The sequence below is a fragment of the Candoia aspera genome, chromosome 2 (assembly GCF_035149785.1).
Source record: "Candoia aspera isolate rCanAsp1 chromosome 2, rCanAsp1.hap2, whole genome shotgun sequence".
Taxonomy (NCBI): Eukaryota; Metazoa; Chordata; class Lepidosauria; order Squamata; family Boidae; genus Candoia; species Candoia aspera.
The window spans coordinates 263,518,623-263,545,380 of record NC_086154.1 but is presented as its reverse complement, the minus strand read 5'-3'; the positions used below and the strand labels follow the sequence as shown (position 1 = coordinate 263,545,380).

At 47.1% G+C, this 26,758-nt stretch overlaps 1 protein-coding gene across 1 annotated transcript in view; it reads right to left on the bottom strand.

Annotated features, from left to right (window-relative positions):
• DNAI1 (dynein axonemal intermediate chain 1) overlaps positions 1 to 26,758 on the bottom strand; it is a 162,753-nt gene that overhangs the window by 41,937 nt on the left and 94,058 nt on the right. The window contains exons 18-19 of the mRNA XM_063293190.1: positions 19,954 to 20,102; positions 19,276 to 19,375 (exon numbers count right to left, since the gene is read on the bottom strand). Of these exons, the coding sequence (XP_063149260.1) occupies positions 19,276 to 19,375; positions 19,954 to 20,102 (249 nt within the window). The remainder of the gene's footprint in view (positions 1 to 19,275; positions 19,376 to 19,953; positions 20,103 to 26,758) is intronic.

The window sequence follows — 26,758 nt, the reverse complement described above, 5'->3', positions numbered from 1 at the left end:
GTCCGAACGTCCCTGCACCCCACATTCAACTGCTTTCCAGTATAAAGAAGGCCAAGGGGGCTTCCTGGACGTGGAGCTGGCTCCACTCTGGTTCATTCATAAATCACTCCCACCTTACGCACATCCATGCACACCCATCGCTGTATTCCCTCTTGGGAAAGTCACCTTATGCAAAGTGCCCAAAAGGAGAAAGAAATGGGAAAGCAAAGGAAAAAGCTGGAGATAAGAAAAGGAAAAGGAAACAGAGGTAAAACGCCACTCGCTATCCTTCCTCCTGCCTTCCTGTCCTGACAAAGCAACCTTACATTTGCTCTGCCCCAGCCCTGCTCCGTGCATTACTTCGACCTCTCTCTTTTCCAGGATCTCCACCCAACCACCTTCTGGGTCTTCCCCTTCTTCTCAACATGTGCACGATTTGATCTTCATTCACCAACCCCTTTGCTATTCGAGCCACATTCCTTTGGCACCCATTCGCTCTTGACCTTTCCTCGTTCCACCCCACCCACGCCTTCGGCACCCCCTTCCCACTGCACGCAGATGGCTGTTATGTTCCTCCTGACATCCCCGGCCCTTATTTCCATATAACAATGCGGGTAGAAGCTCACTATTATATTCGGGCACCTTTGCTTCTTTCATTCCTCGCAGCTATTATCCACTGCCTTTCTAATAGCATTTGCATACCTTAGCATTTCTCCACCCATTGCCTCATCTTTGATAAACCTTCTAGCAAGGTATGCAAATTCATCTCCTAATTTTTCATCACTGATGTGCAGCTTGCAATTGTTCGCTCCATTTTCCTTCACAAACACAACTACCCCGACCTTTGATCCACTCATTTTCAGATCCATATTCCTTCTTGCGACATGCGGCCTGCTTAAAATCCATTGCACATCATTTGGGTTCTCAGCCGACAACACGGCATTATCCACGCACGGGACTGCACGGCCCCAACCCCTGCATCTCGGCCGTCCTTATCCACTTATCCATTAAGCGAGGGAGGGGAGATTGCCCGGCCCTGTCTTATTCCCTGCTGAATCTTTGATTTGCTACGCGTTTCATTTATTCTCACACCTGCTTTTACTTCCATTAAATAACAGCTCTGACCACATTCAGCAGCTGACCCTGGACTTGGTATTCGTACATTTCGCTATCGTATACTTTCTCTAAATCAGCGTGTGTAGAATCCGCTTCCTTTCTCACGCCGATACATTTCTCAGGGATCTGAGAGAGCAAAGTTTGGTCTGCGCTCTCCCTGGGACCGACATAAAGCCACAGTGCACAAAAGGTCTCTTTTTGAACCCTATCGGTTGGGTTTCCGCCCAAAACACCTCCCCCGGCCCACTTAAGAAACAGATACCCTTGCACGCTTTTTATTTACTTTTGCCGTCTTCTCTTGATCTGGTATGTGTATGTGCACACACGCCCGGATCTTCAGGTCAGTCTTGACTTCTGGCCACTACGTGGACCAGTCCCTGCAGTTTCCTCGGCAGCACTTTTGGAAGTGCTTCGCCTTGGCCTTCTTCCCAGAGTTAAGAGGGAGGGGTTGGCCCAAAGTCACCCAGTGGCCCCCATGAACTCAGCTTTCCTCACTTCTAGTCCAGCACCTTGGTCACTAGGCCAGTGGTTCCCAGCCTTGGCCACTCGGAGATGGGTGGCCTTCAACTCCCAGCCATGCTGGCTGGGGAATTCTGGGAACTGAAGTCCACACACCTCCAAGTGGCCAAGGCTGGGAACCACTGCACCAGACCAAACTGGCTGTCTTCCTTGGTCTGACAGTCTTCTACTTCTCAGGCCCAGACACGGCCTTCCTACGTTAAGCGAGCTGTACAGCAACTTCATAAGCAAACCACATCCGTATTTTAACACTTCTCTAGGGACACCACCAGTGTCTGCAGGCTGACCATCTTGCAACATTCTCTCTGCACTTATATCTTCATCATCAACTTTTTTCTTGGATACTAAGATTTATAGTATTTGTGTACGTATTTTAAACTGGCGACATGCATTACAACATTCAGCAACGTGCAATCTTTGAATGGCAACTGAGCTTGGGGTCTGTGTAAAGTTCACTGAGTTCCAGTGCAGACTTTCTCCCCATCCAGCACATCTCTAAAGCGGTCCAAGTAGGGCTTGGCTTGTTTGCAGGCCACTGTTCCAAAGCTGCCCATGTATGCCATTAGTTTGAGATGTGCTCTCTGTTCTTTTTAAAAAGAGGACAGCTCCCCACAAACCAAAACTAGCGATGGAGTCCCTTAAAATTGTACAGGTCAAAGATATTCAAGTCACTGGACCTCTTAGCCAGAAGAGGTGGTTTCCCTGAACTCTGAAAGGAAAAAAAGCTTTTATTTGTTTTTTATAAGGTAGACCATGGAAAAGGATGGTCTGCCACACTGCTTCTTGCAGGAGACAGAGAAACCTGTGAAATACAATACAAAAAAGTCATTATCGGTGCTCTGAAAGTGAACTATGTATTAGGCCAGGCTGATCTTCCAGGCCCCAAAAGGATGTCTTGCAAGGCTCTCTCTCTCTGAGCGTTTATCTAAATCACTTGATGGGAGCTCTCCCTTCCCCTCTGCTTGACAGCTTTGTTATAGCATGAATTAGTTCCAGACAACCGGCTTGCCGGTACATCGTGATTCCAACTTACAGCCCACTTGATATTGTGCTGAGCTGTTCAGATTATTTCTGATCATTCTGGGGGTGACATTATGAAAAATGGGGCACATTTACATGCAACAAAGGATCCGCCCATCATTTCTTGCCTTTTGGGCCAACAGCTGAGCCTAGGAGCTGGCAGCTAATCAACGTTCAGTTGCTAGACTTTTCCCTGCCAGATTAAGAACCCTTCCCTGCCTGTAAACCAAGAGCCAATGGAAGTTACATCTCAACTGTTTCAGGCAGTGTTTCTCAACCTTGGCAGCTTGAAGATGGGTGGACTTCAACTCCCAGAATTCCCCAGTCAGCCTTGCTGACTGTGGAATTCTGGGAGTTGAAGTCCACCCATCTTCAAGCTGCCAAGGTTGAGAAACACTGCTTTCAGGACTCACTGTGCCTCAAATCCTACCCTGGGGCATTCTCTGGGGCAGCATGCAGATACAGGGCAGCAACTGTCCCACCAGGATCTGCGCATGCAGGTGAGGCCTTGAGATGTTCCCACCACCACAGCAGCAGAATAAGCCTTCCCATTTGCAGGAGACCACCATCAAACACATCTGGGAGTGGTAGCGTGGGATCTCTGAGGGAGGACCGCCCAGATCAATCTTAGCACATCACTACTGGTTGCCATCAGGTACAGCATGTCCACAAATTCAGCGAGTTTGAGTGAGGATCAGACTATCAACAGCTGTTAATCCACTGGCTGATCCCCTAATCACAGGCAGGATGTTTACAAGCAGTTGCTGGGAATGCTGGTCGAAGAATATTGCCAGCCTCTTGGGCTGGCTGTGACTTTTCTAGAAATGCCTGAATGCTGAATGCCGACCAAGGCTCTTTTCATGCTTTGGGAGGAAAGGATGCACAGCCCGTTTATTTCAGCGATATGCTACAGTATTAGGCTTAGTGGCAGTGGCATAATTGTGGGGAAAGGTGGATCAAACAGGTAAATGTTGAGGAATGGAGTTCCATGAGTACAGGTAGTACTTGCTTAACAACCATTCATTTAGCGATGGTTCGGACTTACAACGGTGCTGGAAAAACTGACTTATGACCGGTCCTCACACTTACAACCGTTGAGCATCCCTGGTCACATGACTATGATTTGGGTGCTTGGCAATCGGTTCACATTTATGACCGTCGCAGCGTCCTGTGGTCATGTGATCACCATTTTTTACCTTCCCGGCCAGCTTCTGGCAAGCAAAATCAATGGTGAACCGCATGATTCGCTTAACCCCCGCAGTGATTCGCTTAACAACTGCCACAAAAAATGTAAAATCGGGTTGCATTTGCTTAGCAACCACAATTCTGGTCCCAGTTGTGGTCGTTAAGCAAGGACTACCTGTACAAACATGGAAGGGAGGAAGAGAGAGAAAGTTTGATCCTGTTTATGTGCCATGTTGGGTCTCATTTTAGAACATCTACGAGCCGAGTGCTCTAGCATCACTGCAGGGGATCAGGAACCGTGCCTCTTGGAAGGGGCAAAGCAGCTCCTTCCAGCCCGTTATCTCTGGATGGCTCTTAGTTCCACCTCCAGCTTTCCCTGGCTCCGTCACCCCAGGCTTTCCACAACAGCCAGAATTCAAGGCATGCCTGCTGCCCGTGCTGTAAAACGGCATCCAAGGAGCTAACGCAAACGATGCTTGAAAGCGTTCAGGCACGACACTGCGAGACACAGCTGAGAGCGTTCAGCCGGCAGAACATGTGTCCAGAGCGCTTCAGCAAAACCCCCGGCTGGAAACAGAACCAAAGCCTGCTCAGCTGCTCGTGGGGCTGGTGGGGGGTGGAGGGGGCATGGCTTGACCTCACAGCGGTGGGCAAGGGAGAGCGAGGCATTGCTGCCTTAAACAGCATGGAAGCACCCCGTCCTTGCGACCTGTTTTGGAACACTTCCCCCGTTTTTGCTTCAAAGCATGTACCCAGGATGGATTTTATTCTTCATGCATGTGGTTAAATCATTTCCCAAAATATATTCAACCTCCGTTTGTAACCATTTTATCTATTATCTATCTATCTATCAAATTTGTGACCGCCCATCTCCTCCCACCGGAGGGACAATACCTGCTTTACATTTTCAGAAAGATGTAGCGGGATTCTTTAGTTGTGTAACAGAACTCAGCGAAACGCCTTTTTCTGTAATGGTCTCATTTCTCATCCCTCATTTTTAGTATAAAACAACTTTGTGCACTAGCATTACTTGTTCTATTTATTCCCACCTTTTTTTCAGGAGCTGAAGGCAATGTACGTAGGGCCCCCTCCTCCCATCCCCCCCCCCACAACCACCTTGTGCGGTGGGTTGGCCGAGAGCGAAAGGGACTGGCCCAAAGTCATCCAGGGAGCTTTCTGGGGTAAAGATGGATCGGGGGGGGGGAGGTCTCCCTGTTCTCAGTCCAAGGCCTTAAGCAATGCATCTCTCTGGCTTTCCAGTCTGAAAAAACATTTTTTAATGGACGTTGAAGACAACAACATAGGATCAAATTAATAAAAACCTCATTCCACAGACCGAATTACTGATACCTCTGCATTACTGGACAGAGTTACCTAGCTGAGCCAGGCTGATCTTAAATATATTTCAGCTGGGCCAGATCTGGTCAGGACTTGGATAGAAAACCAGCAGGAAATTCCAGAGCTGGGGAAGAAAAACATCCCAGAAGGCAGCCAGTAGCAAACCATTTTTGTACTGTTGCTGAGAAAACTGCACAACTGTGTCCCTGAATAATCAGGTATTGAAATCAACTCAAGGGCACCTTTGCTGTGAACCTTCATGGGACCAAGTTTCCTGTCAATGATAAAAAGTTCAAATATGCATTTGCACTTGAAAAACATGCTTTATTTTATTTCAAAGTTCCGTCACTATGGGCCAAATAGTAACTTTGAAAATTTAAAGAAAAGCAAATAATTAATTTAGTCAGGAGGCACAGAATACAAGGTCACCAAATCTTTAAACACTGGTGATGTTATTTACCATCTTGACATGATGTTGCAGCATTTTTTTTTCCATAATGAGGAAAGAATGCATATTCAGTTCAATAATTCCAGATGATCTATTGTGCGTGTGAGAGAGAAAGAAATGTGTGCTGAATGTTAATTACTTGCAGGCGGGCCTGGGAACAGGGCAGCCCAAGCAGGCTTGGAAATTATGTCGTTTTCTAAAGAAGAGCGCAGAAGGGCAATATGTCATCAGATCTCCTCTGATCATCACAAGAATTACGGATGAGTCAGAAACAAAGACAATAGGAGCCAAGCAAAGAGTTGGTAACCTGGCAACAATAATGGAATTGATACAGCCAAGAAAGGTGAGGGGGGATTCAGAGCAGGGGAGCCCTCCACTGCCCGGGGGGCATCTCCTGGCCCAGACTGCTGAGTCCTGCAAGGGACCTTCTCCCCTCCTTAGATGAGAAGCTCCAGACAAACCTGCCAATGGACCCAGATTCTGCAAGATCTGATGGGGGATCTTGTGGGAACTGCCCATCTGGTGGGATTCTGGCAGTTCAAAGGTAGGAAAAAAAGCAGCTCACTGGCATCACCTGGGATGTCATGGAAGCCAAGGGCCCGTGGCTCTGGGTTCTTGACATCGTGTTTTTACAACAGCAACCTGCTGAAATTGTGCTCCCTCTCCAGAGAAACTTCATCCACCCTCCAAGCTCAGCAACATGTCATGGTTTCTATTCATTTTCCTCTCTGAGCCTGATGCATTGTGCTCTCTTGGAGCAAGACCTTGGAAGCCCCATTCAACACATTCCGTGGCATCTCCACTGAGGACCTGCAGAATGGAGGAATGAAGCACCCTGGAACAGCATTGCGGCTTCGGCCATCGCTCTTCTGGCACATGACCTTCTTGCAAGGGGCCTGGGGCACTGTAACGGCACCCCTGGTTAGAGCAAACACTTTCAATAGAAGCTAATACCATCCAGCCCTGCTGACAATTTACTATACTGGAAGGTCCTGTGCTATTCCTCAGACTATAAAATAATAAAAATGCAGTGCTGGAAGCCGAGATTGTCACCCAGGACTTTTGTTAGTGATCTTAGCCAGGTCTACTGAAAGACATCCAATGTATTCAAACAGTCCTCCAGCCGTGAAGAACGCCTTACCCGTTTAATTTGCCCATGCAGGGGTGGACCGCTTTTTGTGCCTTTAGAGCTCTTCTGACCATGACTGCTGAAAATTGATGGCACAATGCCCTGCCCTTTTAGGTGGAAATAGAGTTGAACTACAACCCCACGGCATCACCGTAGCACACAAACCAGCTAAAGCCCTCCAAAACACCTTAAGCAAACCAAAAGACCCAGGAGCCCAAGAAGGAAAAACAGGCGTCATCTACAACACACAGTGTGAGGACTGCAACAGCCACTGTGTAGGACAGGCAGGCAGAAGGCCAGCAGAGCGCATCCACAAACACCCACTGGCAGTCAGAAGACACGATGAGAACTCCTTAATCTCACAACACATGGACAGCCTTAACCACAGTTGCAGCTGGGAAACTGTCAGCATCCTGGACCAAGCCAAATCCAGAAACGCTAGGGAATTCCTGGAAGCTTGGCACTCTGACAAGTCAGCCATCAAGAGACAAAGAAAGAAACCAATTTACACACCATTCCAAAGAGACAAAAAAGCTAAGAAGGAAACCAAAAGACCAGAACACATCCTCTCCAGCAACCAACACCCCGATAAGCAGGGATTAACACCAGAGAAACAATCAAGCAGAATACAAAAACCTAATAAAGTGACTACCAGGAGAAAACCACACCCCCATCAGCTCTGGCAGGGCAAACTTCTGTATATAAACAGGGAGCAAACCCCACACTCACTAGTGCTGATGATGTTACTTAGCTGGGTAACGAAATGTCTGCAAATAACCAAGCTCAGAGAGCACCGAGGAGTCCACAGAGTTGAGTGAAAGGTAATGCCTCCAGTGTTATAAGTCACCAAGAGATGGCGGTATTGATGTACGAGGAGCTCGGATGCGTTCTTGACCATCTGTTCTTTCACTTCAGTTGGTGGGAAGCTGCTGTGAGGAAAGGTTGGGTTGCTGTATCGTTCCTGAAATAGAAGCCTGCAGGAGGTACTCATTGCTGCTCTTTAACCAACGCACCATGACTGAATGTTTGATTGCCAAAGGAGTCCCTCCAAATGAAATTCACCACTGAGTGCAGGTTGCCCATAGAGGATGACTGCATTGGCATGAATACTGCTGCTGGGCCCAAAAATGAAAAGATGATGAACTGGGAAGAGCTGATTTGCATGATCAAGAATAAAGTGGACAAACTGTGCTGGTATGGAGAGTAGGGAAGATGACTTGAATGGAGATATGCAGGTTCCATTGCCTAGGCGAAAGGGGCTAAAACATTTTTTAAATCCAGAACATCCAGATAACATCTGGAAGCAGCTCAGACACCTCACTAATTCACTGCAGTATAAGAAGGGGGAGGAGGCACAGCACAATCAGACTTGCAAGACTCTGTTATTATAGCCAGTCTCAAAAAAGGTAGCCTTAGCCTTCCTGGGGAGTTGATTTCCTGGTCTAGCCTACCTAGCGGGGCTGACAAACACTAACAAGTTTCACATGGGAAAGGTTGACTAACTGATTAAGGACAATTGGCAGATCACTCAAAGGGAAATTGCTCTCAAGCTTGGCATTTCACGGGAACATGTCAATCTCATTACTGATGTTCTTCAATATGGGAAGGGTTCTCTAAGAAGGGTTCCTCACATGCTGACAGCATAGACAAAAGCTTCAAGAGTTGAAATTTGCCAGCAATTGTCACACTATGAGAACGAAGGTGAGGAATTTCTTTGCAGCATTGTGACAGCTGATGAGACATGGGCTTATCGTTGTGACCCAAAAACAAAGCACAAAGCGTCAATATGAAATATCATCACAAAGCTGCACCTGCATTGAAAAAAAATCAAAACCCAGGCTTCATCAGGAAAAGATTATGGCTACAGTTTTTTGGGGGGGGGGATATAGATGCTGTAATTCACGTAGATTTCATTGAACCTGGCACTACTATCAACTCAGAGCACCTCACTGCAACACTCAAAACATTGAAACAATGATTGAAGAGAGTTTGAAAGCACAAGAAGGAAATTTTGCTGCAACACTAGGCCTCACACCTCACAAGCCACCCAAGAGGCAATTGTAAAGCAGGATCCCACCATCTGCCATACAGTCCATATTTGGCGCCATGCAACTTCTATCTTTTCCCAAAATTGAAGGAATACCTTTATGGGCATTTGTTTGACCAAATGAAGAGGTGGAAAGGACAGTCAGGATCTGGCTGAAGAGACAAAATGTGGAGTTATTAAGTTTGTCTATCATTGGCAGAGGTAGCTAGCAAATGCTGGTGATTACATGAAGAAGTAAGAAGAAAGGTCAACAAAGAGCTCATATCAAGGATTACGTTCCTGTTTCACTTATTAAAATATCTGTATTTAGACAAAGTTATGGAGGTGGAGGCACTACTGTTCAACCCTCAGACCTGAAAGCTGTAGCATCAGCCTTAAAGTAGGCATTCCATAGGTTAAAAACCAAAGCAAATCCCACCCCCCCAAAAACAAGCCACACCTAGCTGTGCGATGGATCTGCCCCCAGATTATGATTCTCAGTCCTGTCAAATAACGTTAGTGCCATCCTTGGCCACGAAAAGGTCCCCTCCCAGACAGCAAGAGCATATGAAAGAGCCCAAAAATACTTCACCTTGCAGATGCCATATGATACTTTGCAGTACTGGCAGGAGGCAAGGAATATACAGCGCTATAAATATAGATGTCTGGTGCTGGGAGGAAGTCAGTCACCTTTGTGAAGGGCTCTGGAATTTGTTACTCACTCCTGAGAGCAGCTTTTGAAGCTGCCTCCTGTTTAGCACCACGGAGAGGCCAGAGAACAAATAAGATGGAATTACTGTAAAACTGAACTAGGAAACAACTAGTTGGAACAAGGAGAAATCTTGGAAAGCGCAAAGCATCCAGAAAACCAGCCATAAATCCTTGTGGCACATTAAGAATCACTCACGTCTTTCTTCCCTGCCCCAAAGAACACTCTCGTAATACCCTTTTTTGAACATTTGATGTAACTTACCCCAAGTCTCATCTGTAGCAAAGTTCACTAACATTACAGACTGAGGAGGAAGTGCCTTTCCACAATCAAGATCCCCAGCAGAACTCTGTCTCGGCTAAAGAAATGTCATTTCTGCAATATCCAGTCTTGATGCTCCTTGCTACCCAGATGTACTGTCTGACTATCTAAGGGTCCACCTCTTCCGTCATAATCCTTTCTGGAAGATGCGTTTCTCTTTCTCAGAGTTTAAACGTATTTGTAAGGATGCATTTCTTTCGCCAGGCTTTCTACTGCTTGATGATTGTACTACTGTAATTCTTTACTACTATTTTTAGTTCGTATTTTTAACCGTCTGTACTCTGTTTTTCTTCTTCCATGTTGTTACCCAACTTGAGTGCTCACCATAAGAGTATACTTCAAAGCACTCATAATTACAGTAATAACAGTAATAACAGTAAGTGAGCCAACATTTCAGGGCTGCTATTGGTCAATGAATAACCAATAGCAAGTTCTTCCCACTAAGGGCCATGCACTCCCTGCCATCATCTGGACATGGGGATTGACTCATGGCAAGCAAATGGATCTGAACAAGCTTCTTCCAAACAAGGGGGAAATGCTATGAGGGCTTGAGAGAAGGACTGGGTGCTTGGTGTTACAGGAAACAGCAAGATACGGTTGTTTGTGACTTGGGAACAAAACAAGAGGAGCATCAAGGGACATGGGGGAAAACCAGGGCCGTTCCTGAAGGAAGTCTCTGGAAGAGTCTCATTGCCTAGAAAACACAGCCTACGGTTTCCTGCAGAAGAAGTGGAGGAGGGTTTTCCCTCTGGGCAGCTGGATTTGCTACGTATGTCTTTCACATTTGTAGAGGAAGGTGATAGAATCTGCAAGGTTTCTACTTGCAGGAAGTTTCAAAAACCAGAAGGCCAAAAATATACATGCTCATCTATCATATCAGAACTCTACCACCACTAGAGAATAAGACAGGAGCATATCACAGACTCCCACGTGCAGACTGCCAGATGACCAACTTGCAAGGAATACAGGAATAACAGCCACCTTTCCCAAAGGCATCTAGGTCAATTTTTGATTGTTAAGTCCAGCTGCAGAGGAACCGGTTACTCATTAACCCCACCGCTCCAGTCCTCTGCTTAAACTAGCAGCCTCTGACAGGTCCTTTTCACCAAAAGCAAAACAAAACAAAAATGCAGGAAGATGTCTACCCACATTCCTTCTTGTCCACTTCATTGCTTGACTTCTTCCAAAGTTCATCTTCATAAAAGCCCTGGATGACACTTTTAGAGGGAGGTTGGAAACTCAAACTGGCCCATCAATTACTCAAGAAGAGGATTTGATTACAGTCCCCCAAGTGATTTTTTTCTCCACGCCATCTCCTTGTGGAGGAGGGGAATCCAGCCTCAGATGTGGAATAATACAGAGCATGGCATCTTCAGACATTTGGACATGGCTGCTATCCAGAAACACATTTTGCTGGAAGGGGGGAAAGGTAGATCAACTCCCCCCCCCCATTTTGTATGACATGGAAGGTTGCAGATGACTTATCCAAAGCTGCACCATGCAGCTTCCACTCAGGCTGCACTGGAACTGTTTCCAAGCTTCAAAAGAAAATCCATGTCCCAGCCGGGCTGCTCTCTTGCTCTGTTGTTGTTTATTCGTTCAGTCGCTTCCGACTCTTCGTGACTTCATGGACCAGCCCACGCCAGAGCTTCCCGTCGGTTGTCACCACCCCCAGCTCCCCCAGGGACGAGTCCGTCACCTCTAGAATATCATCCGTCCATCTTGCCCTTGGTCGGCCCCTCTTCCTTTTGCCCTCCACTCTCCCCAGCATCAGCACCTTCTCCAGGGTGTCCTGCCTTCTCATGATGTGGCCAAAGTATTTCAGTTTGGCCTTTAATATCATTCCCTCAAGTGAGCAGTCTGGCTTTATTTCCTGGAGGATGGACTGGTTGGATCTTCTTGCAGTCCAAGGCACTCTCAGGATTTTCCTCCAACACCACAGTTCAAAAGCATCGATCTTCCTTCACTCAGCCTTCCTTATGGTCCAGCTCTTGCAGCCATATGTTACTATGGGGAACACCATTGCTTTAATATGCGGGCCTTTGTTGTCAGTGTGATGTCTCTGCTCTTAACTATTTTATCGAGATTGGTCATTGCTCTTCTCCCAAGGATGAAGCGTCTTCTGATTTCCTGACTGCAGTCAGCATCTGCAGTAATCTTCGCACCTAGAAATACAAAGTCTTTCACTGCTTCTACATTTTCTCCCTCTATCTGCCAGTTATCAATCAAGCTGGTTGCCATAATCTTGGTTTTTTTGAGGTTTAGCTGCAAGCCAGCTTTTGCACTTCCTTCTTTCACCTTCATCATAAGGCTCCTCAGTTCCTCTTTGCTTTCAGCCATCAAAGTGGTATCATCTGCATATCTGAGATTGTTAATGTTTCTTCCAGAGATTTTAACTCCAGCCTTGGATTCCTCAAGCCCAGCTTGTCGCATGATGTGTTCTGCATACAAGTTGAATAGGTAGGGTGAGAGTATACAGCCCTGCCGTACTCCTTTCCCAATCTTAAACCAGTTGTGGTCACCTTGCTTGGATGATTATCCAGATTTGGCAGCTGGAGAAAGTGCAAAAGCAGAAAACCCTGGTTGCTGGTGGAGGCAGCCCTGATACAAACTGCCCCGGAAAACCTATTCTGATGCGAAAGGGTGCACAAAGAATTGCAGTTGAGTTGTTATGGAGTAGAAAAGGGCAAACCTCCTTTTATTGACTGCCGGGACGTGCTGATAAATGTCTAGAAGGTCACTACTCAGCTGTACCGTCTTTCACTTCTCTAAAGGTTGCTGCATTTTGTGATGAGGGATTGAAGGCCCAGGAATATCCATCTGAGAAGGAGCAGAGCCAAGTGACAAACTCATGGCAGGCTGGCATTTGCTCAGTGCTCATTCATCACAGCAGGGACAGGCCAGATCCAATACCACCCCAAAGGATCCACCTCAACACACACCAAAGCAAGCTGTGTAGATGCCTCTCTTTTATTTGTTTGTTTGTTTTACTTTGTTAATTTTTTATCACCGCCCATCTCCTCCCAAAAAGGCATTTGCTTGTTTACAGCATAAGCATGCATGCATAGATAGAGATAGAGATAGAGATAGAGATAGTGATAGAGATAGAGATAGAGAGATAGAGATAGAGATAGAGATAGAGATAGAGATAGAGATAGAGATAGAGATAGAGATAGAGATAGAGATAGAGATAGAGATAGAGATAGAGATATTTGGCAGAGAAATGTCTGAGAAACCAACTAAAGATTTGTTAAAACCACCTGCAAACTCTGTAGGTAGATTGTTCCACTGTTCTATAGACCTTATTGTCAGGAATTTTGAATTTAAATGAAATCTAGATAGCTGTGACTTAACCCCATTATTCTCAGTCCCAGCTTCTGTGGCCACAGAAGATAGTTCTTGGCCATCTTCCTTTTATTTATCTGAACATACAGCAGCAATTTGTCTCCCTTGCTCTTTTGGCCTGTCTTCACGGGTCATGTCCTCACATCCTTGTATCATCTCTCTCCTCTTCTTAACATCCTTATATTTTATGTACAAACATATTCTTGTAGAACAGCATAGCTTAAAATATTAGTTCCTGGATTTTAATACAGACTAGACTTGCTTTTTCTTGCAATCTATGGATGGCTAAACCAACCATCGTAAGAAAGGGACAATCTGCTGATTGACCATAAAGAAACAGGATCAGCCAATTGCAGGAATTGGAGTTAATAGCCTTCATCCAGGCAAGATACAGATACAATCTCCTTCCTGCCTGGAGCCATCTGGCTGCCAATAACTGAACACTGCCTGAGGAAGAGAAGGCTACCAAGTGAGTGACACAACTTTTCGGTCGCCTGGGTCTACTTAAGGCAGATGCACCATTTCTAGACAGCTGCATTGATTTGCCAGCAGTATGGTTCATGGCAGCTTTCTGCAGCTTTCATGATGCTGAAGGATCTGCCTCATCTGCAATCACAAATCTACATTAGCATAATGGCTACCACACTGGGGAACTTGGGCTATGCTTCTGCAGCCCATGGAGGGGTCTTCTTTCCACCGAGTTCCCCCACCTCCTGACCTCAAGCTTTACTGTGTCACTTCTGTAGGAAATGAGGGCAGAAACAGCAGCTCAAATCAACCTTTTCCCCACCTAGCTGAGAGATAGCGTCTGCCATTTACAGCTAAATTTCTTTTACTGCTTTACCACCCAGAAGAGCTTCTATAATGCTGGCTTAGCATGATACTGTTCAGCTCCTCGCTACTTGAAAGGGCTTCTGTCTGGAACATTTGGTGCACGGAACATGATTGCGCCAGTGCAGAAAAGTTTCTGCATGAAGATTTATTGCCAATTCATCATTGCATTAAGGTGTTGCATTCAGGGACATTTTCCTACATTGTTTAAAATCAATCTCATCCTTTCCAGAATAAATACAAAGTAGAACAGCTTCTCAGACAGGATTTCTGAGCAAAGCTGAAGGAAGTTCCAGACAAACAGGAAAAAAAAATTAGATAAGGAGAGAAGAGGGGTTATGCTAGCAAGATCTACTGAGGTGGAGGCAGGGGTAGGGAGCACAAAGGATACGTTCTTTCAGAGTTTCCAGAATGCTGTTCAGGGCCTGCTGCAGATACCCATCCAATCAAGTAGCCACACTGATAGCCCAAACTTCCGCGAATAGGTTCCATCTTCTTTGGCCAACCTTGTCTGGACTCAGAAGCCATGCAAGACCAGACCGATTTACACTTGGATGGGAAACACTAGGAAATCCCAAGAGGCTCTAGGCTAGACTGGGAAGAAGGCAGTGGTGAACCATGTCCATACTGTTGCCAGGAAAGCTACACGGATGGGTCCATAAAGTCACCAGAAGCTAGATTAGGAAGTTGAAAAACAGCGGTGACCCTCTTCTTTGCTCTTGCCAAGAAAGCTGCAAAGACGTCCCCATGAGGTTGCTAGAAGTTCAGCTCAACTCCAGGGCCATTGATGTTTTTACAATAATTGTAAAATATTGTTTGTCCCCACCCCAGTATGTTCCTCTTCCATGCCATCCCTTCTTCACTTTCACTCCATGCTATAAAATGCCAGCAGCTGTGGTCTTACCTTACAGTGGAGCCTGCTTTAGCTCTTGAACTTTTGGTTGACCTTTTTTTCAACATCTGGATGGGATCAGCTGGAGGGAAAAGGTTGTGTGTTAAGGCTGAGCTTAACTGACCTCTGTCCTGAAAGGGTCAAGAGGTCCTGAGGTAGGTTAGGCTCAACAGGATCTGGTCCAGCATTCTGTTCCCATCCTGAGGCAGATGTTTTCAGGAAGCTGTGTGTTAGGAGTGAAGGAAATGGCTGTGCCTGCTGTGAGTCCCAGCTGCCAGATACACTGTGTCTGGAAATGGAAGCTCCCCCAGTCTCACATGAACAGTTCCCTTCTCCTCAGACTGGAGTGACAAAAAGATGCTTTTATATAATCCTGTCTGCTTCGTACAAAAGCCCAATGGACAGCAAAGCGATTACAGCCAGTCCTGCAGCCCCCTTCTGGATGATGGTGCTGCTGCTGCAGAGAGACCATGGCTTCCCTGATCCGCGTATTGGGAGCGGGGCAGTTGAGGAGAAGAGCAAGTACCTCTTGTGGCAAATTGGCCAAATGCTTCTGAATACCAGAGCGCTCTGTGTCTTATGCTGCTTTATCAAACCCATTAAAGTGGATCTCTTTGGGGAATTAAGGCACCCCCACTTCATTAGATGGCGGTACTGAATTATCTGCAAGAGCTGAGCCAGGCTGCTAAAGCAGGAGGTCTCTGAGATGCAAGGACTGGGAGCAATTTCTGCTTCCTTGTTTAAGGGACGGCTAAAACCAGCCCACCTCCACCTAGTGCCTTTGACAGAGACTGACATTTCCAGCCAGCATGGCCCAGAAACCGAGCATCCTCGGAGTGGGAGTCCTGGCACTAGACCGGGGAAGGCCGGCCTAAAGCAACCGGCTTTGGGAAGAGGTCAGAGCCTGGGCAGAACCTCCCCATCCCGTTGGCCTCTGTGAAAAGGGCCACCTTTGCTGGCAAGCCACCCAAGCATTACACCCCAATTTTCCTCAAGTTGGGGTCAACTCCTGGTCTATATCCGTGGGGTGATCTCAGCAACCTATAGAAGTAGTTTGCCACTGCCTTCTTCCAGGGTGTTAAAAACTTCTCATCCTTCAGTCCTGGAATTTTTTGTAGGCCCCTAACCATGTACAAGCTAGACGCAGCCCTATTTAGCTCTGGGGGTATCAGCCAAGGTCAGGCAGCTGCTGCCACCGGTGAAAAATCCAAATAATTTATCTCTGTTGCATTTGCCCCCGAAGAACCTGGGGCGGGGGCTGTCCCCCCATCAGCAAAGAGCTAAAGGCCTGATTCCCTCCTCCTGTCTCAGCAGGGGCAGCTTTGGGGTCTGTGAGCATGTGGGCAGCTAAGGTGGGTCTGACAAATCAAAAAACACCCATTTCCCAGAAGGTAAAGTGGGGAGATGGCTCCCCCCTGTCCCCACCGTACCCCCAGGGTGCTGTCTATTACCTCAGCTTATGGTGGCCTTTTTTCCAGGGCTGGTGGGCACATTTTTAAAGAACATACTTGGCTGAAGACCCGCCCATCCACCCCCACCCCCCACCAACATCTCTGGGCCTACAAAAGCCCCACAGACATTTTCATAAAAAATTAAAGTGCTGAAAGATGGGGTTTTGGACTGCAGCAGGCCCACATCCAGTTCATCTTTTTTTTAATTAAAAGAATCTTTAAAACTATAACGTGCCGTAAGAAGCTTGACATGTGCAAAGGCGGGTGGGCATCACACTGTCTTCCCCTTAGCCTCTTTTTTCCTAACCCTCCCCAAATTTGGATTGTAAGGGCCTGTCCAAATTGCACTGAATCTACCTTTAGAAACTCCCAGCAGCTCCCATTCTGAGTTTATTTCATGGCTACAATTTCCCCCCAATCCTTCCATTCTCCCTTATTTTCAAAGACAGATGAGACGGGGTAGGAGGGGTGAGGGGACTGTCTACCAACAAACCGCAGCAACATGCAAAATTCCTCCAGTTTTCACTTACAAAAAGTGAAAAGGCACTTGAGCTGGAAAAAGGGGATCTGTAGTCAAGATTTAAGCAGACCAACAAAACTCTTCCTCAGGGAACATCCAAGGGGTAATCTATTTAGAGTTAGGGTCTCTCCCAGGAAATGGCCAGATTGATGTACAGGGTCATTCAGGGATGTCCACAGGGTGTGGTCAAAAGGTCAAGAAGGTGGCCCCAACGGCGAGATCGAAGCTCTGCCTGCTTTTTATGTGCATCAGGTGGAGCTTTGAACACACTGTTGTGGCCGCCATCTGGCCTTTTTTGACTACATCCTGCAGGCACCCCAGCCCATAAATGGAAAATGGGCCTGTTTCCAAATCAGTGGGGAAAGGAAGGCAGAACAAAGCTTTAGAAACACTTTTACAGCAAATTGGCACCCACATTTTTCTTACTGTTTCTTTCAAAGCTTGGGTCTCCATCTAGATACAGGGCACCAAACTCTCATCACACATGCCCCACATGGGAGTTGTAGCCCAACTCCCTGAGGAGGCACCAGGTTAAGGCATTTAAGGAAAGCTTTGATTTTGTGTCCCAAGTATAAGCCATGGAGCGAGGGCAACACTGCGAGGCCTCCAATCCTCCCCCCATTCTCTTGATCTCCAACCGCCTCTCAGCAGTGAGAGTCTTCTTTGTGGGACAAACATACATACTTCCTGAAGACAAAGTCAAGGCAATACTGAAATTTTCCTAATGATAAACAAACTACTCAGAGAGAGTTGGAGAATCTTTTGATTCTTGAACCTACAGCCTTACTTTTAAGTCACTGATGGACTGACACGTTGGTTTCGGGTATTTTTATACCGCCAGCTCAATCAGATTCCTGCTGGTTTATATGAAGGAAAAAACAATACCAAAACTATCGCACCCCGTGAGGCTGGCAAACTCAGGAAATCAGAACTACATGGATTTCTGGAATGATCTTTATTGCTAGTAGGGTAACGTAACAGGACCCTGAGAGCCTGCCAGGATAATTCCCCAGCTCAACTCACCTCTGGCGTAATTGTGACAGAGTTATTCTGATTCTCTTTCTCATACTTCTTGTCTCACCTGGAGTCCAGAATCTCTTCTGCAATGGCCCTGTTTCCTCCCTTAACTCTCTTGCTGCCTCCTCTGTGTTCCCAAGGGCTATTGTTCTCGCAACAACCCCCACAGTTAACGTAGACAGTCACCCACTCAGTTAAGCACAAACACCTAACCCCCAAATGCCTGCTTGAACCAAACAGTCTGGACCAACTTATGAAAGGCTAATAGACAGGCATGAGGCAGGCCTCTGGCGGTGCTCCAGAGTATGGGGGCCATGACAGGGAACCCCTGCCTTTGGGCCTCTGTTCCCCTACATTCTGCTAAGGAGGGGACCCCAGGCAGGCAGCTTCCATCTGCTGGAGACTGCCCCAAGGTATCCTGAAGCCAAGCCATGGAGAGCTTTATAGTGCCAGACCACCACTTTGCACTGGCAGCCAGTGCACCAACCAGAACAGTGACAGACCACCTGCCTACCGTCCTTCGCCCATTAACAGCTTGGCTGCCGCATTTTGTACCAACTATTGCTTCCAGATGATTAAGATGAGAACCTCTCGCAACGCATCCTTTTGCCGCATTAGGCTGAAATAGATTCTACCTGTCTGGACATAATACAGAAATATAGACCCCAGAAGAGCATCCTCTGCCACGCCCTGTCTAATCAGTCGAAATGTATGGCTCTCTTGCTCCTCTGCCCGCAACTGATAAGCATTAGTGGATCAGTCAGCAGGGGTTTATTTGCCCCCTTGGGGGGAGAAGAACTGGGGGAAAGGAGCCTGCAAAATCTCCCCCATTGGCCACTGCGCTGAAAGGAAACATCACCTTGTCCATTGCAGCTTCAATGCCTCCATTCTGCAAGAGACATTCTGCAGTCCGGGGGCTCTTAGAGAAGTGGGGCAGGTGGGCTTCCTGAGCAGAGAGCATCCCCTCCACTCACTCCTTCCTGTCACTGTTTCTTCCCCACCCCACCCCCCAGGAAACCCTCAAACAACAGGATGGCATCTTCCCCTCCTGGTGGTCAATGGGCCAGTCTCAACTGGAAGTCCAGAGAAGCAGACAAGGGGTATGCACTGCTCCGGGCAAAGTGCTGTTCTGGGTTGAAAACACAGGAGAGCCATGTCAGCTTAGAGTTGCAAAAAATCAGGACAAATTTTATTACGTTGGCCGGAAAAGGTGCTACCAGACTCCTCCGGATATGGGGGTTGAAAAACAACCTTTGGCATTTGACCTTTCTATTGGAAATACTGAAACTATCTGCCACAGCCCTGGGAATACGACGGTCTTGGAGCACTCTTGGATAGTCCCCATTTTCCCTTGCATCCCTTAGATCTCTCCTACCTGCTTCATATGCTGGGACCCAGGGATCTGTCGCAAGCCATTGCCACCTCTTACCTTCCCATCAGTGGTTACAGCAGCAAAGACAGTGGAGGAATAAGGTGCCCAGGCCACATCGCCAACAGCAGAATTCAGGTCATAGATAAACATGGGAGTCCTGCAAACAGAAGATCCGGCAGGTCAGGTGTTGCTGCAGGGTCACCTCATGCCCCGGGGGAGAGCTTTTGCAGGACCAGAGGAGATCCAAATACACACCACCTGGCGGAAAACCAGGTCAGGCACCCAGGGAAAGCTGGTTATAGAGAGCACAGGGAAAGCAGAAACCCAGAAATCAAAGCAGGCAGGTTCGACTGAGCAGAAGGCAAAGGGGTTTCCCAGAAGCACCACTGAGAACTCTCCTAAAAGGAGAACAAGAAAAAGGGTCTTCAAGCAGGGCCAGTTTGAGGCCTTTGAGAACCCTGCCCCAGACCACCTCCCATCTGGGCACAGCTGGGGCAGTTCAGCTTCCAAGGGGAAGATTCAAGAAGGCACTTTTCTGGGTCCTGTGAATATTGCTCTTGAGCCCTTTGCTTGGTAGCTTTGGGTACCAAGCGCCCACCGCTCCTGTAGGGGGACAGGGGCTGGCCCACACCCACGGAGGATGCAGGCCCACGTGAGCCTGAGCTGCAACCGCCCTCTGCTGGGGCAGGGCACAGTCCACCTGCAAGGGGGCAGGCTTTGGCTGGAGGGACCTACTTGATGGTGTGATCCCAGATCTTCACCGTCCAGTCTGAGCTGCAGGAAATGAAGACCTTGCTGTGGAAGGGGTTCCAGCTGATGGCATCAACAGCCATGTGGTGAGCATGAAAGATGTCCAGGAACTGGCTCGAGTAGGACTTTGAGCACTGCAAAAGACAGGAGGAAAAGGAACTTAGCCAGATTTTCATTGTTCTTTGCTTTATTGTTGTTGTTGTTGTTGTTGTTGTTATTATTATTATATTTTTATCCTGCCTTTTATACATTTTGGCCAACTCAAGGTAGCAGACATACCTAATACTGCTGCCTATTTTCCCCACAACAACCACCCTGTGAGGTGGGCTGGTCTGATCTGAGCTGACTGGCCCAACGTAACCCAGCCGGCTTTCATGCCTAAGGGAGAGCTAGAACTTACCATCTTCTGGTTTCTACGCCAGAATCTCAAGCGCTACACCAAGTGGCCCTTTATTTGTTTGATTTCTTTCCAGCGGTCAAGGCAGCATATAGGGGAAACTCCTTCTCCTTCCTTGACTGAGGGTAGCCTTGAACCTCAGTCCTACTGGTCCTAGTCTAGCACCTCACCCAATACAGCATTCTGCCGCTCCATTTTTTGGATTTGATTTCAAAATAAATATAACCAAACTGAGTTGCTTAGGAAAAAAAGACAACCAAATCTACAAAGTCATTGCAGCCACACTAAATTCTACTAACTGCACACACACAAACTCCAGCGTCAGTCGTAAAATGCGTTGTTCCTCATTAAAATCTCTGTAGCATCAACCTCAACCCATTTTACAGATGAAAGAACAGAGGCTGAGAGAAGTATTTGGCTACCGCCATCCAATTCTTCAGAAAGTGGTGGTTCCGGACTTCTTCCCCATCTCGTGGCTGGAAGCCTACGCCTCCCAAGGTGGATTCTGGGAAAAGATGCAGCTAACTTTAACGTGTTGCAGACAGGTACTACATTTGCCCCTCTGCACCTCAAAGGAACCCTTTGGAATTGAATCCACAGTGCTACTCGTAATAAATAAGTAAATGAAATAAAACGCGGTGCTACCTGAGAGGCTCAGATGGCAGACACTGGCTATGAGAGGTTTTTTGCTAGCTTAAGCTGGTAGCCCAGCTGAATCTGACCTTGCCTTTGTTAGCCAGGTCCAGCCTGGACCTCTGCAATGCACTGTGCACTGGGGTGCCTCTAAAGATGTTTGAAGCCTTCGGCTGATTCAGAACCTGATCAGAGAGGAGAGGGGTGGCTGGGGCTGAATCCTGGGTTGCCAGTGCAGTTCTAAGCACGAAAGCGTAACCATCCCCAAATAAAGCGCAAACTCCTCTTTCCCCAAATCACTCTCCTAACTGTCAGCTGTTAAGACTTATTACAGAACAGCAGGCTCATTCTTCAGGGACACAGAAAGTAGCCAGAAGCAAACTTCACGTCCGTGCTTTTTGAGGGCCGGTTAAGATGTCTTTCCAGTCCATTCTTAAATCATTGCACCAAGCTTACTAAAAGGGCCACTCCACCCTTCATACCACTGAAACCATCCAGCGATGCCCTTCTCACTGGTCTGCCTCAAGGGCTGTGCGACCTCTCAGGGGCTGAAACCAGCAATAAGAACTTACAGGCACCAATTTACAAAGTTGCAACAGACACAACACGATTTTTAAAGTTGCGAAGCCAAATAAACATAGCAAGTCTGGTTCGTCAGGCCAAAGAGGGATATCCAGAATTGGTTGGTCAAGCCAGGCTAGTTCAGATATCCAGCGTGACCTACAAGATTTCCTGTGCCTGCAAAGGCTGTCTCGGCACACACAGCTTGAGGCTTCTTCTCTGCTCAGGAGCTGGAGGAGGCTCAAGTGAGCTATCCAAATCCCCATCAGCAGTACTCATGGGCACTGCTTGGCCTTCTGCCCTCTCTGTTCGGAAGCTGTGAGCCCAGCGCTTCTTTCTAGTGCCGCTCACCCAGCACTAGGGCTTCTTCTGAGGGGGAATCTTCCGCGAGAGGCATCAGAGGGGGCTAGACCGACCAAGACCAGGGAAAAGGCCCTTCCAACAGCTGCTTGTACCTCCCATGCAGACTGCTACGAGCAGAGAGGGAAGGAGGTGTGTCAGCCTCTTTCTCTGCAGGCCCTTCGGAAAGCACAGAAGATTTCTTAATTAAAAGGTTTTTCTTGAATTGTATTTTTGGCCTGCTGGTGGTTTTACTGGTAACTGCTGTTTATACTCACTTTGATAGCACTGTTTATTTTAATGGGTTTGTCATCCTTTCTTATGTGCCTTCTTTAAAAGCAGTGCCAACATAACTTAAAATAAATAATACAATTAACACTGTGATTCAACCAGAACCTCCAAACCCAACTCCATAGCTTAATCATTAGCAGCCAAATAAATCTCGGCCTCTCAGACACTGGCTCCAGGCAAAGAAATCTGCCACAAAGCCGAGGGGTTTCTATGCAGACTTACAGGATACCCTAGAAACTCTTGCTATGCCGCCCTTCCTCGCTTAGTTGCTACCATTCAGATGGTTGTTGTTGTTATTCGTTCAGTCGCTTCCGACTCTTCGTGACTCCATGGACCAGCCCGCGCCAGAGCTTCCTGTCGGTCATCGACACCCCCAGCTCCCCCAGGGATGAGTCCATCCCCTCTAGAATATCATCCATCCACCTTGCCCTTGGTCGGCCCCTCTTCCTTTTGCCTTCCACTCTCCCCAGCATCAGCATCTTCTCCAGGGTGTCCTGTCTTCTCATTGTGTGGCCAAAGTATTTCAGTTTGGCCTTTAATATCATTCCCTCAAGTGAGCAGTCTGGCTTTATTGCCTGGAGGAAGGACTGGTTTGATCTTCTTGCAGTCCAAGGCACTCTCAGGATTTTCCTCCAACACCACAGTTCACACTTAGTTGCCACCATTCAGATGGTGGATTAGGCTAATTTCATGACTGTAAGCTGCCCAGAGTCCCTTGCTGAGATGGGCGGCTATAGAAGCTAAATAAATAAATAATTGTGGCGTCCTTGGCGCTCTCTGGGCCTGGTTGTTTTCTTGCAGACGTTTCATTGCCAGACTAGGCAACATCTTCAGTGCGAACTTCAGTTGCCCAGTCTGGCAATGAAACCTCTGCAAGAAAACAACCAGGCCCAGAGAGTGCCAAGGACTCCAGAGTTCAACCCTGAGCTACAAATATTCGCTTCGATTGGAATAAATAACTGCTGGCCAATTCTTGGTCACTGACACTGTATCAATGCTAAGAGCAGATCTCCTTGGGCTGAAGGGCTCCTCTTCCAGGTAATTATACTCCAATAGTGCACCTTGGACACAGGCTACTCTCTTGCTGCTAATGGTACATCCTCCCCCACCCCCATCTTCCTTTCTGGCAATGCAGAGGCACGTAAACCATGGGCAGTTTTGCACGAGAATGGAGTCGCTTGAGTCCCCTCTCAGGGAAACAGAACAACAGAGGCTGCTGCTGGAATTACTGGGGCTCAGCCCCGTAGGCTCACCTGCCTGGACCATCAGGCTCAGAAAACCCAGGGAGGAAGATCAAACCCCAAAGCTGTAGCCATTACAGGCAGAAAGTAACCCTGCAAGGGAACGAGCAGGCCAGCAGAGAAGTTGCTAACATGAGTTAAATGTGGGAAAGGACTAAACCAACTCACTCTACTCTGTGAGAGATTCTCTAATTGCACATTTACAGGGAGAGTCTAGATCGGTCCAGAGGGCAGAAGCAGGTAGTAAGAATACAGTCTGAGACATCTGGAGAAGGCAGAGGAAGGATGGATGGAGGCATTGAAAAGCACACCTGGACTGGCTTACCTGCCAGGAGGGGAGAAGAAAAATAGAGAGGGATCTGTGGAATCTCAAGCTTTTGAGATGTTTCTCTGCATGCAAAGGAAAATGGTACCCATGGTAGGGCAAGCTGTATCACTGCTTTGTCAATAGCCCAACGCAGTGATGGGTAGACCATTATTTCCCCCATTTTACAGCTGGAGAACAAAGATACACGCACAGACAGGTCTTGGGGAAGACCCAAGCCAGTCCCTAAAGCCAAATTTGTTTCCATTCTGCCCTTGTTCTGCCACCAAGCTGGCCCTTTACACATCTTTGTTTGGACACGGTTTCTATTCATGACACCACTCTTTTAAGTCTTTGCTTGAGTATCTGCTCCCGGTATTAAAGGCTTCTCTTTTTTTCTTGCAAAACAGAGATTCATAATCAGAATGTGCAGCAGAGCAGTGGCTGTTTAATGCTGCACGTCTGTTTTAATGCGGAAACAATTCAGCTGCTGACACAGGCAGCAGATAGGCCGGGTGTAATTAAGATAATGACTTCTGGGCTTCCAAAATGACATTAACCAAGCAACTTTCTGAAATTTGCCACAACTGTTCTGCAGCTAAAAATTAAGGCTTTATCAAGCAGATTGTTGGAAGGCTTTCAAGGGCACACTATTCTCATTTAGTAACAGTTTAGCAAATAGGTTAAAGGGGTAGGATGACTTTGATGCAGATCCCTTGTTCTTGCAAAGTCTTTAAAACTTTTCAAGGCAATGCATTTGATAAGCTCAGTTTCAGGTATTCCATTTTCTGACACGTTTCCCAACAGAAAACAGGGGAGGGCGGTTGACGCCAAGACCACAACCTCTTCCTGCCTTGGGCAGGGGACTGGACAAGAAGACCTCCAAGGTCCCTTCCAACCCTATGATCTCAATGATATAAGAGCGAGATACGCATCATACTGTAATATCACCAGGCGCATTTTCATTTCTGTCATTGTAGTGTGCTGCAGCCACAACTGCTTACTTTGTATTGTTGCCATCCGTGACAGAGCAGAGGTAGTTTACGAAGGTAAACCATTAAGTACTTAACCAGGCATTCTGTAGAAGTGTCTCGTTTTGGTATCATTTACCTGCCTCTACTTTTTCCCTGTAAATTCCTTTGGAAATATCCTAGAATTCTTCCTTAAGGTTTTCCCTTAATTCCCGGAAGGCCAAGGAACTGTACTCTCATGAGATCAGCCTTTCTCAACCTCTTGACCCTGGAGAAACCCTTGAAATATTCTTCAGGCCTCGGGGAACCCCTGCACATTCAGGCTCAAATAGAGGTCGGAGGTTACAAGTTATTATATTCGTTTCACGGGTAGGCCTATATTAACAGTGTTCTTCAACTAGAAATGAAGAATGAAACTTACCTTTCTAATGTGAAGTTGCCCGAGTTTGAAATACTTTTTTTAAATATTTCCATCAGGAGATCCTGATCTCCCGGGGAACCCTTACTGACCTCTTGCAGAACCCGAGGGCGCCACGGAACCCTGGCTGAGCAGCCCTCCATTAGATCATGGAAGCATCTGCAGCAGAGTTGCTTTTCTAGCTCTGCTTTTCTAGCAATGTTTTTCCACTGGTGTAATCTGAGAGGGAATATCCATTGTTTTTTGCCACTGTAATAAACAAATATGACAGTGAGATGCCGCTGAATCAGGCCCAACCTCCAACAACTGTTTGGACAAATGCCACCATCTCAGTGTGACCCTTGTGATGATGCATGCAGTAGCTCTTCTAAGGGCACTCCGGCGGCCTTCTGGACCCCCTCCGTTCATCTTGCTCCTTGTCTTCTATTACTTCCTTGCCAATCTTCTTCCTCAGCCGCTTGCACCATGTGGCCTGAGGGGGTTCGTGAGCTCCTGCCTGCTGATCACTGATTCATCCAAGGCCACGTGACAAATTTTTCTTACAGTCCATGGTGCTTTTATGGATTGCGGTTTTTAATAGTTTTTATTGCTTTAATCTGGTTTAATGATATTTATTTATTTATTTATTTTATTTGTCCCCGCCCATCTCCTCCTACTGGGGGACTCTGGGCAGTTTACAATAAAAATAATTGATTAAAACAGCAATATATAAATATAAAATTACTCTTAAGAAATAATTATTTTGTTGTTTATTCATTTAGTCGCTTCCGACTCTTCGTGACTCCATGGACCAGCCCACGCCAGAGCCTCCTGTCAGTCATCAACACCCCCAGCTCCCCCAGGGACGAGTCCGTCACCTCTAGAATATCATCCGTCCATCTTGCCCTTGGTCGGCCCCTCTTCCTTTTGCCCTCCACTCTCCCCAGCATCAGCATCTTCTCCAGGCTGTCCTGTCTTCTCATTGTGTGGCCAAAGTATTTCAGTTTTCCCTTTAATATCATTCCCTCAAGGGAGCAGTCTGGCTTTATTGCCTGGAGGATGGACTGGTTTGATCTTCTTGCAGTCCAAGGCACTCTCAGAGTTTTCCTCCAACACCACAGTTCAAAAGCATCGATCTTCCTTCTCTCAGCCTTCCTTATGGTCCAGCTCTCGCAGCCATATGTTGCTACGGGGAACACCATTGCTTTAACTATGCGGGCCTTTGTTGTCAGCGTGATGTCTCTGCTCTTAACTATTTTATCGAGATTTGTCATTGCTCTTCTCCCAAGGATTAAGCGTCTTCTGATTTCCTGGCTGCAGTCAGCATCTGCAGTAATCTTTGCACCTAGAAATACAAAGTCTTTCACTGCTTCTACATTTTCTCCCTCTATTTGCCAGTTATCAATCAAGCTGGTTGCCATAATCTTGGTTTTTTTGAGGTTTAGCTGCAAGCCAGCTTTTGCACTTTCTTCTTTCACCTTCATCATAAGGCTCCTCAGTTCTTCTTCGCTTTCAGCCATCAAAGTGGTATCATCTGCATATCTGAGATTGTTAATGTTTCCTCCAGCGATTTTAACTCCAGCCTTGGATTCCTCAAGCCCAGCATGTCGCATGATGTGTTCTGCGTACAAGTTGAATAGGTAGGGTGAGAGGATA